At 38.6% G+C, this 18,022-nt stretch overlaps 2 protein-coding genes across 2 annotated transcripts in view; both read left to right on the forward strand.

Moving 5' to 3' along the window:
• LOC119424126 (GRAM domain-containing protein 2A-like) overlaps nucleotides 1-18,022 on the forward strand; it is a 975,280-nt gene that overhangs the window by 473,859 nt on the left and 483,399 nt on the right. The window lies entirely within an intron of this gene.
• The window catches only part of LOC119426831 (A disintegrin and metalloproteinase with thrombospondin motifs 7), a 185,585-nt gene that overhangs the window by 132,369 nt on the left and 35,194 nt on the right, over nucleotides 1-18,022 (forward strand). Inside the window, exons 18-21 of the mRNA XM_037694417.1 lie at nucleotides 7,852-8,065; nucleotides 12,852-14,519; nucleotides 15,773-15,925; nucleotides 16,149-16,322. Coding sequence (XP_037550345.1) covers nucleotides 7,852-8,065; nucleotides 12,852-14,519; nucleotides 15,773-15,925; nucleotides 16,149-16,322 — 2,209 coding nt within the window. The remainder of the gene's footprint in view (nucleotides 1-7,851; nucleotides 8,066-12,851; nucleotides 14,520-15,772; nucleotides 15,926-16,148; nucleotides 16,323-18,022) is intronic.

The raw sequence follows: 18,022 nt of genomic DNA on the forward strand, positions 1-18,022 counted from the left end.
CTTATAATCTAGCTGTTTTCTGTACTTTTATTTTTTTTTGCCATCTTATTTTAATTTGAAAAAAAAAATCTGTATGACTTCTATGATCATCTGTTGTTGTTGTTGTTCTCATCACTCTTTGTTAAAAATCAGGTCTCTCTTGTAAAAGAGTCCTCGAGGGTCAGTGAGATTAACCGGTCTAAATAAAGGTTGAATGAATTTGTCCGACAGATGAAACTTGAACCAAACGAGGTCGTAGAACATGACAGCATAAACACAGCAAGACATCCAGAAGAGAACATCTGAAAAAGAAAAGAACCAAGGTGTTGCAATGGTCCAGTCCAGACTTCAATTTGTATGAAATTCTGTAGTGGGACCTTTAGAGTACTGTGCAGAAATCATCCATCCCTCCTTTCTTTCTTTTGCACTGCATTCTGGGAGTCGGTAGTGGCATGTGGTGAGTTTGAAAAGGAGTTTGAGTGTTTTTCAAACTTTTCTTACTATTTCTACAGAGAAGTTGTTTTTGATGCTGCCAGAGTCTTAACTGGAGTTAGTGGGAGAGATCATATTTCTCCAGTTTTATCTTCTCTCCATTGGCTCCCTGTCAAATCCAGAATATAATTCAAAATCTTACTTCTAACCTACAAAGCTCTCAACAACCTAGCTCCATCTAATATTAGATATCTTATTGTTCCATATTTTCCTAACAGAGCACTTCAATCTCAGACTGCAGGTTATCTCACGGTCCCTAGAGCAGAATGGGAGGCATATCTTTCAGTTATCAGGCTCCTCTCTCGTGGAACCAACTTCCAGTTTCTGTCCGTGAGGCTGACACATTATCCAGTTTTCAGACTGGACTTAAGACTTTCCTTTTTGATAAATACTATAGTTAGGGTTGGCTTGTTATGCTGCTTTAAGCTAAGACTACTGGAGGACAAATTGACCTCATTTCCTTAAATTAATTGTTAAAATTGAATAATTTTCATTTGTTATTATTTCTATCTTAACATGCGATTTGTGACCTGCCATTGTGTATCTATTCCTACCAAACTCAGCCGGTTGAAGCAGATGGCCGCTTGTCCTGAGCCTGGTTCTGCTAAAGGTTTCTTTCTCATGAGGGAGTTTTCCTTTCCACTGTCGCCTTCATACTTGCTCAGGAGGAGAGTTTAGCGATGAAGTTAAACTCAAAGCAGTCTGCTCCTCAGATAGTGTTAAATTATCATTTTTAAATATGAACATTTCTGATGACTTATTTTATATATGAATGTTTCTGTTCAGTGCTCTGAGATGACTTCTATTGTGACTTGGCACTATATAAATAAACTGAATTGAATTGAATTGTATGTTTAACAAAGTAAAACCAGGTTCTCTGGACAGAATCTGTCCAGAGAACCTGGTTTTACTCTGTTAGATTTTTCAACTTGGAGTATTGAGCATGCATCAGGATATTTTGTATGTTTTTTTTATGTAAATGTCTTGTTTGTTTAAGTATTTCTGAGATTGATGTCCACTCGGCCGACAGTGTGGTAGTAGGGATGGTGTCCTCGAAGATGTCGTCCCTGTTGCTGGGTCATGGGGTGAGGGTGATGCCACAGCCCAACACCACAGTGAAGCAGGTGCTGCTGGCCATCGGAGAGCAGGTTGGGCACAAATGCCTCCCAAATTTAATTTTCATTTATTTATTTCTATAGCGCTTTACACAACCAAATGGTGACCAAAGTGCTTAACAAAAACAGTAATTAAAATGACAACAAGTTATAAGCAAGAAAAAACACAATAAAATAACAAAAATAGAACCAGTAATGTCAACACATATTTAAGTACTAAAAGCCTGTTGGAATAAAAAAGTCTTAAGCTTCGATTTAAAAGGGCCAAGTTCAGTAATCTGACGTAGCTCAAGTGGGAGCTTATTCCAGAGTCGAGGTGCGGCCGCAGAAAAGGCACGGTCACCCCAGAGTTTATATTTTGTCCTAGGAACAGAGAGCAGGAGCTGTCTAACCTCAGAGACCTGGAGCGAGCGGGGAAACTTAACAACTCTGTTATATAAGGAGGAGCGAGGCCATTCAGAGCTTTTAATTCAAATAAAAAAGTTTAAAATCTATTCTAAAATGGACAGGAAGCCAATGTAGTGAGAGTAAAACAGGTGTGATGTGGTCCCGTCTAGAAGTATTGGTTAAAAGGTATAAGTGGTGGTTGTTTTCATGAAGTAGCAAGCATTTGTGACTGAACTTACAGAGTGGAGTTAAACTTAATATTGGGTTTTTTGTCTGTTTTGCCTCTGGTGTTGCCCTCCACCCAGATCATTGTGTCCAGAGTCCCTCTGTTTGTTCCTAACGAGGCTCTGGAGCAGGAGCTGAGGCACTTTGGGAGGATGGTGAGTGGATTTTGGGCAGTGAGTCTGGGCTGTAGGGACACTGAGCTGAAACCTGTCCAATCACTGCACGCACAGTAGGTGTTCACGTTTTTGGATTCACCCACTCAGACACTTGAGGTTTCCTTTCGGGTAAAGCACAGGGATGGCTCTTATATGGCGTAAGCTAGCTCAGGCAGCATGAAGTGCTTTGAATGAGGACATGTGGGTCATAAACACATCACTTCTCCCCATTATCAGCTGGCAGCAGAGCCTGCTGTGAATGATGCACCTGCTGAGGACGGATGAGAGAGCAGTGAGAGGAATGCATGTTCTGAAGATGCCCCTCCCACAATCATTAGTGGGATTTGTTGGGGCTGGCAGCTTGGCTGAGGCCGTCACCAGTTATGAAGTCTTAAATGTTGTTCCTGAATCTTCTCTTTAAACAAAACAGAACAAGAAAAAATTAAGAAAATTGGTCAGTCTGAACAAAGTGTCTGAGTTAAGCAGTATGGAGATGGAGGGACAGGTAACAAAGTCTAGTGATCAAACTGATGAAGTGGATGAACTAGAGGGTGAATCTAAAACTGACTCAGACTGTGTTTCTGTGGCTGGCAGTGTTTCCAACACTGAGAACCACTTTCTGGAAGAGATTAATGAGTTTTTGGATGATACTTATGGCTAGTATTTGACATCAAAGAATATTTTCCTGATGCTGTGAAGTTCATTAAGACCGTCTGCTTCGGAAAGCTGTAAATTTAAACTTATTAAATGAAGAAAAAATGTTACTGCCTTAAGGAACATGTTAAATTATTAAGGTAAAATTTAAAAGCGTCTCAATCAAAAGTGGCAAGGAAAATGAAACTCTCAGGATAACATCATGATCAAAAAGAACTTGCAGGTTGTTGTTGTCGTTCACTCTTATCTGCCCACATCTGCTCTTTTTCTCTCCTTACATGAAGGGGTTTAAGAGTGGCCTCTCTAAACATAAATGGGGGAAGAGATGCACAAAAGAGAGCTTTAATATCTGAAATTATTAAACAAAAAAGCTTATTTGGGGGCGGGGGGGGTTGCAGGATACCCATAGTCCATCCATCCATCCATTCTCTTCCGCTTTTCTGGGGTTGGGTCGTGGGGGTAGCAGCCTAAGTAGCGAGGCCCAGACTTCCCTCTCCCCAGTCACTTGGGCCAGCTCCTACGGGGGAATCACAAGTTGTTCCCAGGCCAGCCGAGAAACATAGTCCCTCCAGCGTGTCCTGGGTCTTCCTCTGGGTCTCCTCCTGGTGGGACATGTCTGGAACACCTCACCAGGGAGGCATACTGACCAGATGCCCGAGCCACCTCAACTGGCTCCTCTCGACGTGGAGAAGCAGCGGCTCTACTCTGAGTCCCTCCCGCATGACCAAGCTTCTCATCCTGTCTCTAAGGGAGAGCCCAGACACCCTGAGGAGAAAACTCATTTCAACCGCTTGCGTCCTTGATCTCGTTCTATCGGTCACAACCCAAAGCATCGAGAGCTTCGACTTTTGACTCAGCTCTCTCTTCACCACAACAGACCAGTACAGCACCCGCTTCACTGCAGACACCACACCTATCCGCCTATCGATCTCTCGCTCCATTTTTCCTTCAAACAAGAACAAGACCCCGAGATACTTGAATGAATGAACTTTATTTTAAAAGGGACAGTGCACAACTCACACATAAATGTCACCATTTGATGTGCTGTACCAGATTATAGCAAAAGCTAATTCGCATCTGCAGTCCCTTGGGGAAAAAAAAACAAACAAACAAAAAAATGGATATTTAATGCAATAATAAAATAAAACAGAAAATATAACACTATAAAATGTTTAAAATCACAATATACAAACACATGAACAGACTCAATCATTGGCACACACACACAGTCTTACAGTTACGTTAACTTAAACTCCTCAACTTGGGGCAGGACCTACTCCCCGACTCGGAGAAGGCACTCTACCCTTTTCTGGTTCAAGACCATGACCTTGGATTTTGGGGTACCAGTATGGGGTACCAGATCCTTTGATACGGGTTGTTAGGTCCCAGTATGACTGGTGTCAGAGCTTGGTTTGTATTGCCGGCAGTAAGTCGGGCTCATTCCTGGTGAAAGTTGGACTCCACCAAGGTTGTCCTTTGTCACCGATTCTGTTCATAACTTTTATGGACAGAATTTCTAGGTGCAGCCAAGATTTTGAGGGGATCCATTTTGGTGACCTTAGGGTCGCTTCTCTGCTTTTTGAAGATGATGTGGTCCTATTGGCTTCATCAGGTGGTGATCTACAGCTTTCGCTGGAGCGGTTCGCAGCCGAATGTGACGCGGCCGGGATGAGGATCAGTTCCTTCAAATCCGAGGTCAGTCCAAGGAAACCCATAGTGATGGAAATGAAATAGACTGGGATTTATGGTGGGGGGACATCCTCAGTCATGGGACAAGTTTTAGAGCAGAGGTTGCCATCTTGTTTTCTTCTGTGTTAAATATAATTATTATCTCGAATACAGAGACTGTGAAGTGCAGTTTTATAGTGAAAGTGCAGATGGAGGAGTTTATTTGTCAGTTCAATAATAGCTATGCTCCCAACCAGGGCTTTGAATGGGCAGGTGTTTTTAAGATTTTGGATGAAAAATAATAAACATAGATTGTGGGAAACTATAATTTTAGGTGGTTATTGGAATTGCTATACTACTGTGTTAGACGACTGGAGAAAAATCACGTCTAAGATCATCACGTTTTCTGTCTAACATGCTGAAGAAAGCAGTCTTGGTCAATGCTTGGCAAATGAAAAACCCTTCAAGCAGACAATATACCTGGGTTATAAGTTATAAGTTGGTGCTTTAAGGTTAGACAGGCTTTATGTTTCTGGTTCCTTCATCACTCGTGTTTTAAATGGTCAAATTTTTCCTGTTGGCTTTTTCAGATCATCATCTAATTTCTATAGAAATGACTCTTCCATCTACTGAAAAACAACATTTTTGACATTTTAACGTGAAATTATTACATGATTCTCTTTTCTGCAAAAACTTGGATTCACTGGAGATCAAAGAAATGTGACTTCCCCACATTTATTCAATGGTGGGAAGTAAGAAAGGCTCAAATTAGGGTCTTTTGCTTCTTTTGGTACCATTGTTATCATTAAGAGAACTGTGCAGAAGCTGGAAGAAGAGATAAAAACACCTGGAATTGTTTTCTGTCTCAAAATCAACACCACAGACTTCACTTCAATCCAAAAAACTTGAACTGAACTCGTTGTTACATGAGAAAGCCAAAGGAGCTTGTCAGGGCACGTTTTTAAATATCCAAGAAATGGATCCACCTACTACCTTCTCCTTTGGACTTCAGCAAAACTAGCTATTTGGATGACCTGAAAGAACCACATGGTAGGCCAGGGCTGGAATGACGTAGTTGTGAACTTTAAAGGTTTGCTTGTAGTCTGTTTGAAAGTAGAGGATGCTTTTTACACCCTCATCAGCAACCTTAACTCGTTAAAGGCCTCTGGGGAGTCAAACAGATTTTATGTTCATTAAGAGAGGATGTTTCTTTTTTTCTTTTTTATCTTCTTTTTATAAAAACTTTCAACAACAACAAAAATAAAAAAAACATAAAACAAAGAAAAAAAGAATGGATTAATGGATCAGGGCCTCATCCTCAGTAAGTAGGGTGTTGCTTCGGTCAGTCATGGTAAAGAAAGAGTTAACTCGACAGGTAAAATCTTGGTTCACCTTGTTCAACTTGTTCCAACCCTCAACTATGGTCATGAGGTATGGATCATGACAGGGAATATACAAGCGACTGAAGTCAACTTCCTTTGTAAAGTAGCCGAGCTCAGCCTTAGAGACAGGATGATGAACTCCGTCATCTGGGGTGAGCTCGGAGTACAGCTGCTCCTTCACATCCAAGGAGCCAGTTGAGGTTCAGGCATCTGGAAAGAATGCCTCCTGGACATCTGCCTTTGGAGGTTTTCCAGGCTCGTCCCAGTAGGGCTGAATGGTTTTGGAAAATGTTCAAATTTAAATGTTTTACCTCAATATTGCGATTTAATATGTGATTATTTTTCAATGTCTTCTTATGCATTTTTAAACAAACACAAACAATCAATCTGTTCCAGTTGCAAAAAACTACACTGTTTTCAGCTCCGCTGCAACTCAGTTTTTGCATTTTTTGTTTAGCACCAGGAGAGCAACTTGGCTAAAGCATGTGCACGAGGTCATTCTGTACCACTTATCCATTGTGTTTACCAAAAATGTAAACCAGGCTTGGTCAATATATTAATGAGCATCATGTTGTTTGCTATGAACTCTGTTATTGTTCGAGTTATTTCCACGTGCAGCTTCAAAATATGTTCATACGGAGTAATATTTTCGAACAGTTTGGTCAGTGATCCCTGTCAGCTGCTACTTTGCTTACTTTAAGTTGAACCACTGGTCGTTGGCATTCTAGCCATGCAACTATCGTGAATGGCTTTGTGGTGTTTTATAAGTGATAAAGATTTGTGGTGTTACCTTGAGAAGTAGCAACAGCAGCAAGGCAGGTTCTGCACAATACATGTCGCTGTGCAGCGTCTTCTTTTTTATAGACAAAATAATTCCAAACAACAGACCTGCTGTCCCTCTTTGGTACCAAACTTTCAGGTGTGTCAGCTTCTGTCGAGCCTGACGCCACTGTACAACCAGTTTAAACGCAGTGTTGACTTCTTCCACTCCCTGCTCTGGTTTGCTCCGCTCCGCTCACTCTCAAGTCACGTAACCAGATCACGTGACCAATTAAATCGCAGCCTTTGCGATTAGAAAATCTCGTTTTATCATATTACGATATTATTGCAAATGCAATTAATTGTTCAACCCTACGTCCCACTGGGAGAAGCCCCCAAGGCAGACCAGTTAACATTTGTTTATTAATCAATGAATAATTAGTGCACAACTGTGTATTTAATTGCTAATGGTTAGGTGATGTTTATTTAATTTGTATTAAACCAAGAAATAATAGGCAAAAATATAAATATTTAACATGCTTGTTTTATTTAAACCAACCTGGATTGTCTATTATACCCTTTGTTATTGTTTTTTAATAACCTTTCCATTTTGCAGGGTTTTGAAATAAATTCAACACCAACATATGTTTCTTGATTGGAGGCAAAAAAACTAAAATGTCCAGTTTCCATTACAAACATGCACAATCAGTGTTGTCTTTTGTTCATTTGTGTTTTAGTCTTTTTGTCCTCATTTTAGATATTTGCTCAATTTAAAAAAGAATGTGTGTTCAGCATGTGAGCAGAAAGACTATTTTCAGTGAATCAAAATGTGACATGTCCCTATTGATCAGCTATTTTCTGAATTCCCCACCCAAGACACATTATGGACATTTTGTACAGGGAACAAAAACCTTTTATAACACCGCCATATTGGCAAGGCCGCATTAGAACAGGATGCAATGAAACACTGTCATATTCATCTCAAGGGTACCAATGAAATGAAAATCTTTGCTTCTTTTGTGTGTCTTTGTGCAGATGGTGGGTCGGAGATTGGCAGAAATGCTCAGCAAGCTGTGGAAGCTTGGGCCTGGCTAAAAGGATCGTTCTCTGCATCCAGGCTGTGAGTGCAGACAGGCAGAAAGCTCTGCATCCCAGCAACTGTGAGCATCTCCCCAAACCAGAGTCCATATCTGCCTGCAACACGCACACGCCCTGCCAAGCAGACTGGGTCACTGGCAGCTGGTCAATGGTCAGTTTTTAATGTCTGTAATTGTATTAAAAAACAAACCATATTACTTGTAGGTATTTGTAATAGCTTTAATGTACTGTATGGTGACTAAAATCTCTCCCGTCTTGTTTTTCTGCATTACATGCACAAAAGCTGCAGAGAATCCTTCTCCTGCTCATTGGAAGAACATGTAAACATTTCCATGTTCCAGGCTTTTCAAACTGAAAACAATCTTGCTCGTTTGTATTACACACATGTGCTGATCATTTGTAATGACGAGTGCTCATAGGTGGCACGTAACGTTAGATTTTCTGCTTGTTGTTTTAACGATACCACCAGCTACAATGTCAAATCAATAATGTCAACATGTCAGTCTTTTACTGTAAATGCCTCATTCAAATATGGAGGCAAAGTGTGTTTTAAAATTGTGTATACGTGCATGAAACTGGAAGCATGTTTTTCTCTCGCTGTGTCTTATTTGTTGCTGGTTTAATCAGATTTCTTGTTAACCCTTTTATGAGAGAAAACAGTCTGTAACTACACAATCATATTTCGACAGACTAAAATATCAACATGACTGCTCTCACACAGACATGTCAGCCTCATCCAGCCTCAACTTTCTGCACCCTCATCAATTTTGATTTGTCCCACATTTTTGTTGATACTTGGCAAGCAACTTTTCTAAAATTAGCTAATTTAAGCTAATTTACAAATGTAGGCCATCTTGTTCAGTTTTAAATAAACAGGCTGCACATTGGCTCTATAATAGAGCAGTGTTACCCATTCATGCACTAATGATGGTGTCAGACAAAATGCTCTCCTGCTATTAGTGACATGTGGCTCATGGACACCTAATTATGTGGAGGGGAAAGAAATTAAACAGATATCCCTAAAATTGGTGGGAAACCATGAGATGTGGATTGTAAAACAATTTAAAATTACCATGCTTTGAAAAAAATTTGCTGTAGGAAATATTACTTTTCAAACACCACCTTGTTGTTCACCCTCAGAGAATTGACTCTATAAGTTCTACTTGGCAGTTCCTGTTGGCAAATTATCCCATTAACCACTGAATGGATTCTCTGAATGGAAACGCTGAGGGAGAAAAAAATCATTGGATTCACATTTACAACCAATTAACTTTATGCAGTTCTGCAAGACATTCTAGGTGTTTACTTACTGTGATTGTAGGCTGTGAATATAAATAACATCATGTGGCCTTCTGACCTTATTCAATTATAAATGACAATATGAAATATGCATCTTTTCTAACAGCAAGAATGTGGTGTAGTGTGTCTGTGAAATAGTTGTAAAACTAATTGTAACTGGAGAAATTGCATTTCCTGTGAAAATGCAGTGTGAATGCTTATTGCAGAAGAACTTGCTGGAAAAACAGCTGAAATTAGCTTAAACAAAAGCATGCTGAATTATAGCTGAAATGGAAGAACAAGCCTAAGTTAGCAGAAGCAAGCAGAAAGAACACATATTTGCTGAATTAGGTTTGAATAAACAGAAATTAGCATAAAAACTAGGAATTTAGCTAAAAAAAAGCTGAAATTAGCATAAAACAGCTAAATAGTAGCTGAAATAGCAGAAAAAGCTGAAACTAGCATAAAAAAGCTGAAAGGAGCATAACAAGCTGAGTTTAGAACAAATAAGTTAATTAGGTTGAAAGTAGCAGAAATTATGAAGAAAAACTTGAATTTATCTGAAAACAGCTAAAATAAGGTAAAAATGCTAAAAAGCTAGCTGCAAGGTGGAACAAGCTTACATTAGCAGAAGAAAGCAGAAGAAAGCAGAAACAGCGTTTACCCAGTTAGGTTGAAAGAAGCAGAAATGAGCACAAAAAAGTGGAAATTTTCTGAAAAATCTGAAATTAGCAACAAAAAAAAAAAAACTGCTGAAAAGTAACTAAAAAGGAAAGAAGCTGAAATTACAAGAAGGAAGTGGAGAATACATGTTTACCTAATTAGGCTGCAAAAATTTAAATTAGTGCAAAAATGTGGAATTGGCTGAAAAAAACTTAAATTAGCATGAAAACAACTAAACAGTAGCAGAAATGATAGAAAAAGCTGAAACTTGCAGAAATAAGCTGAAAGGAGTATAACAAGCTGAAATTTGCAGAAAGAAGTTAGAAGAAGCACAAAAATGTTCAAGTTAGAAGAAAGAATCAGAAAGGAGCACAAAACAGCTGAAAAAACAGCTGAAATTAGCTGAAAAAAACGTTTAAGGAAGGAAAGAAGCTGAAGCAGAACAAAATGTGAAAGGAGCAGTAAAAGGTTGTAAAAAGATTTAAAGATCTGAAGGATGTAAAATGAGCTCAATTCATTTTCTATTGGTGGAAAAAAGTGTCAGAAAAGGCTAAATATGTTGAAAAGCTAAAGCTGCACCAATACTAAAAGTTATAGCAGAATTGTCCTGAAAGAGCTGAACGTTTTGAGTTATGACTTGTTGAAGTAATTTGAAAACTGCAGGACGAGAATTGTGCCAAAAAATATACGGAAGAGAAATGGATCACGGTTGTGTGAATGCTTCCTAAACATTCACACAATTTTAAAAACATTGATTTTACTTCTCACCTACTTCAACCCTTTTGTTTCCATTTTTATTCAAAAAGTAAAGTACAAAAGTGAATCAAAGTATTTTCAAATAAACAACTGCCTCAGCTGTTTGTATGCCAGTGACAAACTTTATGTTGAGCAAAAGAGAAAGTATTAGAACATTAAAAGAATCATTAGAGACTCAGGTAAAGCAATAATTTTACCTCATTAATGCAATTAGCTACTAAATTTACTCAAATAAGAAGCAGAGTTTGGCAGATTATTCGTTTTTGCAAAATGTTCCTAATCTTTGTTGTCATCGAGCCTCCCTACTTGCAAAAATACAAACTCTGTTCCTTCGTTTGTGTACAGCTGCCTTATCTTTGGAAAACCTAAACTTTAAATCGCCTCGTCAGCTTGAAGGCAGGCACATTCATCACAGCACAAGGACTGGATGTCATCCTTGATAAAAATGCAAAAGTGGGACGCTCATTATTCGTTTCATTAGTAGGTTACATTAAAATGTCAATAAACGGGTCTTAATCTCCTCCTGAAGCATGTTGCAGGATGAGAGAAAGTGCAAGCCCAGAGCCCCTGAACCGTTTCATATTTTTATTATCCTGTACTCAAGTTTTCACATATTGCTTGTTTCAGGATAAGTTATGTCGGGTTACTTTAATTGTACCCAAGGGTAGATTTGGTTTGCAGTGGTACAGAGCATAAAGCATACATCCATGAGCACACACTGTAAAAAGTAAGAACACCTCAAATAAACCATTCACAGATAATAGTGCTCAAGGCTCCACGGGTCATGTTCAAAACAAAGTAGGACATGAAAGAGGAGAATAGAAACTTTAAAATCCAACTAGTATAAAAAATGTATTAAAATATTAATTTATCATTAGATTAAAAAAAATCTGTTAAACCACTGAGAACACCGGTGTCAGTTCAGTTTGTTCATTTCAATAACAGCAGTAGGAACAAAAATATTTTTAAAGCATCTTGTCCTACATTTAGGGACTAAAAACCTCCGACCGGAGGGAAGAAGCTGAAACTCCCTGTAAAGAGGGTAAACCTGGCTAACAACCTGCTGCAGGGAGCTCTTTTCTTTCAGTGCGATGCTTGACCAAACCATGAGACCAAGGAAAAGGATAAAACTCATTCAATAAAAGCACGCTAAAACACGGTCATCATGGTTCGGTCAATATTAAGTTTGCAGAGTATTCTTAGACAAAGCAGGCGCTGGTGGGCCTTCTTCACTTTGTCAAAATTGGTTTCAAAGTTTAATTCATCATCTATGACTGTCCCAAGATATTTCTAACACTGCACTCTCTCAATGGCTTGACCTTTGATTAAAGTGACTTGGTGCTTGTGAGGTTTCCTCCTAAAATCAATGATCATATCTTTCATCTTGAGGAAAGAGTCCTCGCGCCATGGAACAAAATCATCAGGAACCTGCCCGTGACTACTTTCATTTCCTTTAAGCAGACTGACAATAACAGAATCATCTGTGTACTTTATAATGAACCTGCTGTCACATTTGCTCTGACACCATAAATTATACATAACGCAGGATGCTGTGTTGTTGGCCTTGATATAAAAAGAGACTGTGTCAGCACAAAATGCTAAATTTAAAAAATGTAATTACGGTAATTAATGTTAAAAACCATGTACCGGCCTGACTGAGCTTTGTTGGATTTTCTTTTACCTGTATTATCGAGCATGAACTTTGATGTACCTGTCTACAGTTGTACATAACTTAATGGGAAGCTGTGGCTTAGTGTTTAGAGCAGTTGTCCTGCAATTCAAGAGTTGGGGGTTCAAATCCACCAGCAGTGACATGCCGAAGTGTCCCTGGGCAAGACACTGAACCCCTCATAGCCTCAGATGTGTGTCCCATCAGTGTATAAAGCTCTGATTAGTCTCTTTGGAATGATGTGTTCAGTTAGCTTTGTAGAGATGTAGTAGAGTGCTGTATGAATGGGTAAATGAGGACAGATTTTAAAGCACTTTGAATGTCTTGATAAGATAGAAAGGTGCTATATAAGTACAGTCCATTAACCATTTACAGTTCATACAAAGTAGTTTTACTTTATTTTTTAATTCTAATATATGCAGGTGAGAGACAGGTCTGTGTAACAATTATTTGATGCTGTTGACTTTTCAGGCATGTAAAATGTTTTGTTGGCCTCTTTGTTATTAAAGTTGACTGTCACACTGTATGTTAACACTCCTAACTCGACTTTTTTGTCTGTTCTTGCCTGCAGTGCTCACAGACCTGTGGAACTGGATTCCGTTACCGTAATGTCACCTGCTCAAACACAAGTGTTGATTGTGACCCTCAAAATAAACCTTTCGCTGTCACAGCCTGCCATATTCAGGTTTGTACACAGCTTGTTGATCATTTTGGAGGCATCGAATGGTCTGGGAGTGGATGGTCCAGTAATGACGTGCTCAATGAAATTAACCCCATTCCTGAAGTCAAGCCTCCTCCCAAATACAGCACCACCAGAAGCCAGCCAAGAACCAGTAACGACTGGAACAACATTGACGAGGGAGACTTTCACTACCGCAACATTGAAAATAATGAACATCCTCAAGAAATTAGTGTTCCTGTTGATGATTTTTACTACGATTATAACTTTATCAACTTTCATGAAGATTTATCTTTTGACTTTGAGAGCAATGAAGAGAGATCAGAAAGCAGCCATGGATTCGGTTCTCAGGAAGCCAAGCCAACTGAGAAAGAAAAGTCTCCCGTGGGATCTACAAGCGCGCCCACAGCAAATCGTACTGTTTTAAAAGTTGATACATTGGCAACTGAAGAGCCCCAGATCATTAAAACAGACAACAGTTCTGAGGAATTATATGAGGAAAATCTGGATGACTTTCTGTCGGAGGATCGTCTTCTTCCTGTGTCTCCCACTCGGCCATCACCAAAGTCTACAACTCAGCATTCACAAACAGAAAAAGATAGAAATTGGTGGTGGCCTGAAAACCCAAGAGCACTGCCCAATTTGCTTTTTACTGCAGAGCAGCCGGCACTCGATGAAACATGGGGGCAATCTGGGGAGGAGGAGAATCACTCTGAGCATCTCACTGTGACTTTAACACATGGTGCTCCCACTCCCAGACATCAAACCACTGCTGGTGCTACAACAGTGAACTTTCTGGAGGCGGTTCATGATTATATCTCTGCAGAACAAGACGATGGGGAGAATTCAGGACCTTTAGGTTCTCTCTTTCCGGAAACTGTAACTCAGGTTAGGACTGAACTTGACGAATCCGAAATACCTCAAACAACCAGTGTGTCTACATATCTACCTGTTGCTGTCACGATGGAGGATTGGGACTTGGATTCAAATAATCTTGCCACCAGTGATAGTACATTCTGGTATACCAGCTTTGACCTCAGCACAACATTACCTTCTTCCCCTGAGGAATCCTCACCTCCTCCCACTTCTCCTTCCGCTCCCTTTCTTCTTATCTCAGGTAATGTAGACATGTCTGACTCTTTGTCTTTAACTGGAACAGAAGTCAGACCTGATCCGAACCTTCAGGGAGCTACAATGATCCTTCCAGCAGACTCACAGACAGCTACAATGGATTTTACATATCCTGCACTCCCTGAGACAACTGGAACAAATCCCACATCCCAGCCTCCGCTCTTTCATTCAACTGACTTTGATTATAATGAAATATTAATTCCCTCAAGAGAGGTGGAGAGCAAAATTAACAGTCAACCTAACCTTTCAAAGGTTACATCAGTAACTCCTAAACTCAGCTCAGCACAGGCAAAGCATATGAATTCACCATCACCCGCTGCTCCGTTTTTCCCGACCCATGGAGAAAGTTTTGGGACAATTTCAGTCGAAAATTCTGCCTCCCCACAAGTCAGCGGAGCTGCCTTCTGGATCGCTGGTAACTGGAGCACTGTAAGTTTTTAAATCAAACATCATTTTTAGTTAGTTTGTATTTTGTCTATATAGTATATAGGACCCCAAAATAGAAGTCATACAAATGACGTAGTTTGAGCTGAACTTAATGCATAACAGAATAAAATGTAAAGAAGGTGTATTGATCTACATAGATTTAATATTAAAAGAGATATTTTGGTTGTTTTTGAAATTATGTTCCGTCAGATAGCAATCAATAGTTATTAGCTTATACTTTGTAAGCCATGACATCGGTCACACAGCATGGAGTATGAAAAAAGGAAAGAAATGGCCCAAAGCAGGGCCCTTTATGTCCCCCATCGTAGAGCAAAGGGGGCAATTGGAAATATGTTCTGTCTGCCAGTTCATGCATGTTATTAGCTGGATATCTTCAAAAATAAGCATCGTACTGACTTCCATTTTGGTGTGAAGCTGCATCTAGGCATAAGAAAGTACCTTATTGAAAATTGGGTTGTCATGTTAAAACTCAAGATACGTCACATTCACCCCTTTCATTTGAGGAAATTATGCTTTCTAGTTTTTTTGTATTTAGCATAAAAGTATAGTTTCCTTAAATGATTGGGGTGATCGAAGATTAATTTATGGTGGCCAAGGCCACCATTGGCCACCCCCTGGCTCTGCCTCTGCACCTGGTCGTTGACAAAATTGCTCCTTCCACTCACCAGGATCCATCACTTTGCAGTGAAAAAGAAACTCCAGTGTAACGCCTACCCACTTGAATATTTTGCTTCAAAAACACAAAGGTTCACTTGCAATCCCTGTTTGATTATAGTCCAGAAACTTGAAAAACTCATCTTGAAAACTACAAACATTCACTATTAAAATCCCTCAGAGATGGGAGGACATTGGTGTACCACTTGTTAAATCTTTTTCTACTTTATAAAACAACTTCTTCTTAAAAATAACTTGGAAAAATGGTACATCCAGTAGTAGAAATCGACACTTTTGCATGACACTGTTTAGTTTTTCACTGTTTTCTTAACATACAAGAGCATTGTTGCTTTTTATTTACAGTATAAGTGCTTAGCATGGAGGCTGCAATTTTACACTACCCTGTTAAGTCATAGCATAATACACAGAAAAATGTTTACAGTTTTTAATTTTAAGGTGGGCATGTGTTTACATTTCACTCTGAAATCCTAAAGTTTAAGAGTTGAGGTGAACCAACAAGGTGTAGATGACAGACAGGTGAAATGATACTCGCCTTTAAAAATGGGTTTCTTTGTGGACAGTGCTCCACCAGCTGTGGTCTGGGTGCTGTCTGGAGGACTTTGACTTGCAGTACTGGTTCAGAGTCTAACTGTGATCCAACCAAGAAGCCTGCACCAGCCCGGCAGTGTTACCTCCGCCCCTGTTCCATGTGGAAGCTAGGAGAATGGAGTGCGGTGAGACTGCTTGTTAATATATGTATGTTTTATATGACCCGACAGTATATGTAGTGCTGATGTTTGACAGTGTGCTACTTAACCAGCACATTATTGGAATTAAACAGTGATACAACTTGTTTGACATTGCACAGCAAACATGAATGCATCAAACACATGGATGCCTGCAAGCATCAGTAGATCCTGCTGTTCACTTGAAGGTCATGCTTCATCTTTTTCCCAGTGCTCCAAGAACTGTGAAGGAGGCATCAAATTTCGAGAGGTCCAATGTTTCGACCTGAGAGACGAAAGACCTCTGCGACCTTTCCACTGCCGAGCGATGTCTACCAGACCGCCAACGCAGAAGCCCTGTAATGTTCGGATATGTCTTGACTGGTACAGCTCTTCCTGGGGTCAAGTGAGTGAAATTATTTTATTTTTTTATTCTTCTAATCCAATATTCATAAGATCGTAAGCTTTAGAATGGAGAGATGTTGTGTAATTAAGAACACTGGAAATACTAAATCAGGTTACAAACAAGTCTTCCTGTCTGTTTCAAAGGGTTTTTTAAGTTAAGGAAAAGTAATTATAATCTAAGGGGAGCTTTTATTTATGAAGTAAGCAATGTAGGAACTAATGTGAATTACTGATGTGTGAGGAAATTAAGTTTTCTAACTCTCTTTAAAGTTTAAGAAATAAATTAAAATGCAAGTTAATGAAGAGTTACAGTTTATAGTAATAATAATTTATTACATAATAAACCTAATACATGGAAATATAATGCCCATAATCACAGTAATAATATTTATGAAAAATAGGAATAATGATTTACCTGGATATGTATGTAAATAAGTGTAAATTGGGAGGACATTATTTTTGTTGTAATGTACATTGAAAATTGATTTTCTGTTTGGTCTTTTTTTTTGTGGTTATTGTTTTTGTGCATTTTGGGGTTCTGGGGAATTTATGAGAAATTGAAAGGAGAGGCATAATAATCCTTTGACTTCTACCTATTCCTTTTTTGGTCATGAAGGTTTTATTTATTTATTTGTTTGTTTGAAACTGTTCTTTTTGACATGACTAAATAAATCATTCATACAGATTTAATGAAGATGTGTTTATGTGTGTTTGTGTTCTTGTTTGGGCACTAAAGGTAACATGTTAATATGTAGTGTGTTAACATGTTTTTAATATGACAAGTTAAAATGTATGGGATAATTATAATAAAGCCACCTCACACATTTTCTTATACTAATTTGCATCTAATTATAAATATGCTGGGACTGGGTGACACAAAATGCTGTTGTATGTGTAACATCTGCGGGTGACAAACTAGGGTGGGCAGTTTAATTAAACCAATATGTTTGAAAACTTTATTGACATTACACATTATTGCATCAGAGACCCAAAGCGTTCATCTTTGAAGTGTCTCTCATAATCACATCCTTGTCTCCTGCCAGGCTGATTTTCTCCCTGAAGAGATTTTAGTGATGTCCATTACGGTTTGTGTCTGGTAAATTGTCTGCACTCACAAGAGAAGCACTGTCACAAATGTTTCTCATTATGATAATGTAATGTGGGGGTTGGATAACAGGAAAACACATTTTATTTTGTATGTGCTATAAGTATTACTAGGTGTTTAGTTGAAAAAAAAATTTGTACCAAAATATCTGAAAAATATTGAGCTTTGATATTGAAATATGTTTTAATTGAGACTTAAAACTTGCTATGCATTAGTGAAGTGTTTAAGCTAATGACTGTTTTATTTAGGAGGTATTTTATAAACAAACTTTACTAACTAGAGATTATAAAATATTCTATGGTAATAGAATACTTCATAGTGCAAAATTTTTAAAAAACCTATATGTAAATTGATTTTTTTAATGTAGTGTGGAAGCTGAATGATTGCTGAAATTTGTTGAAGAATTAATAGTTTAAGTCAAAACAAGCAAATGCTAAATGTAGCAAACAATAGCTCAAAGCTACAATTAGTAAAACAGTAGCTTAAAGCTTTTTTTATTTTTTTACAAAAATAGCACAAATGAGTTGAAGTAAATTCCAGAGAACCGCACATTTAAAATACAGTAGTTGAAAAGTGAATGAACATCTATGGGCCTT

The sequence above is a fragment of the Nematolebias whitei genome, chromosome 2, assembly GCF_014905685.2.
Source record: "Nematolebias whitei isolate Nwh7 chromosome 2, NemWhi1, whole genome shotgun sequence".
NCBI classification, from domain to species: domain Eukaryota; kingdom Metazoa; phylum Chordata; class Actinopteri; order Cyprinodontiformes; family Rivulidae; genus Nematolebias; species Nematolebias whitei.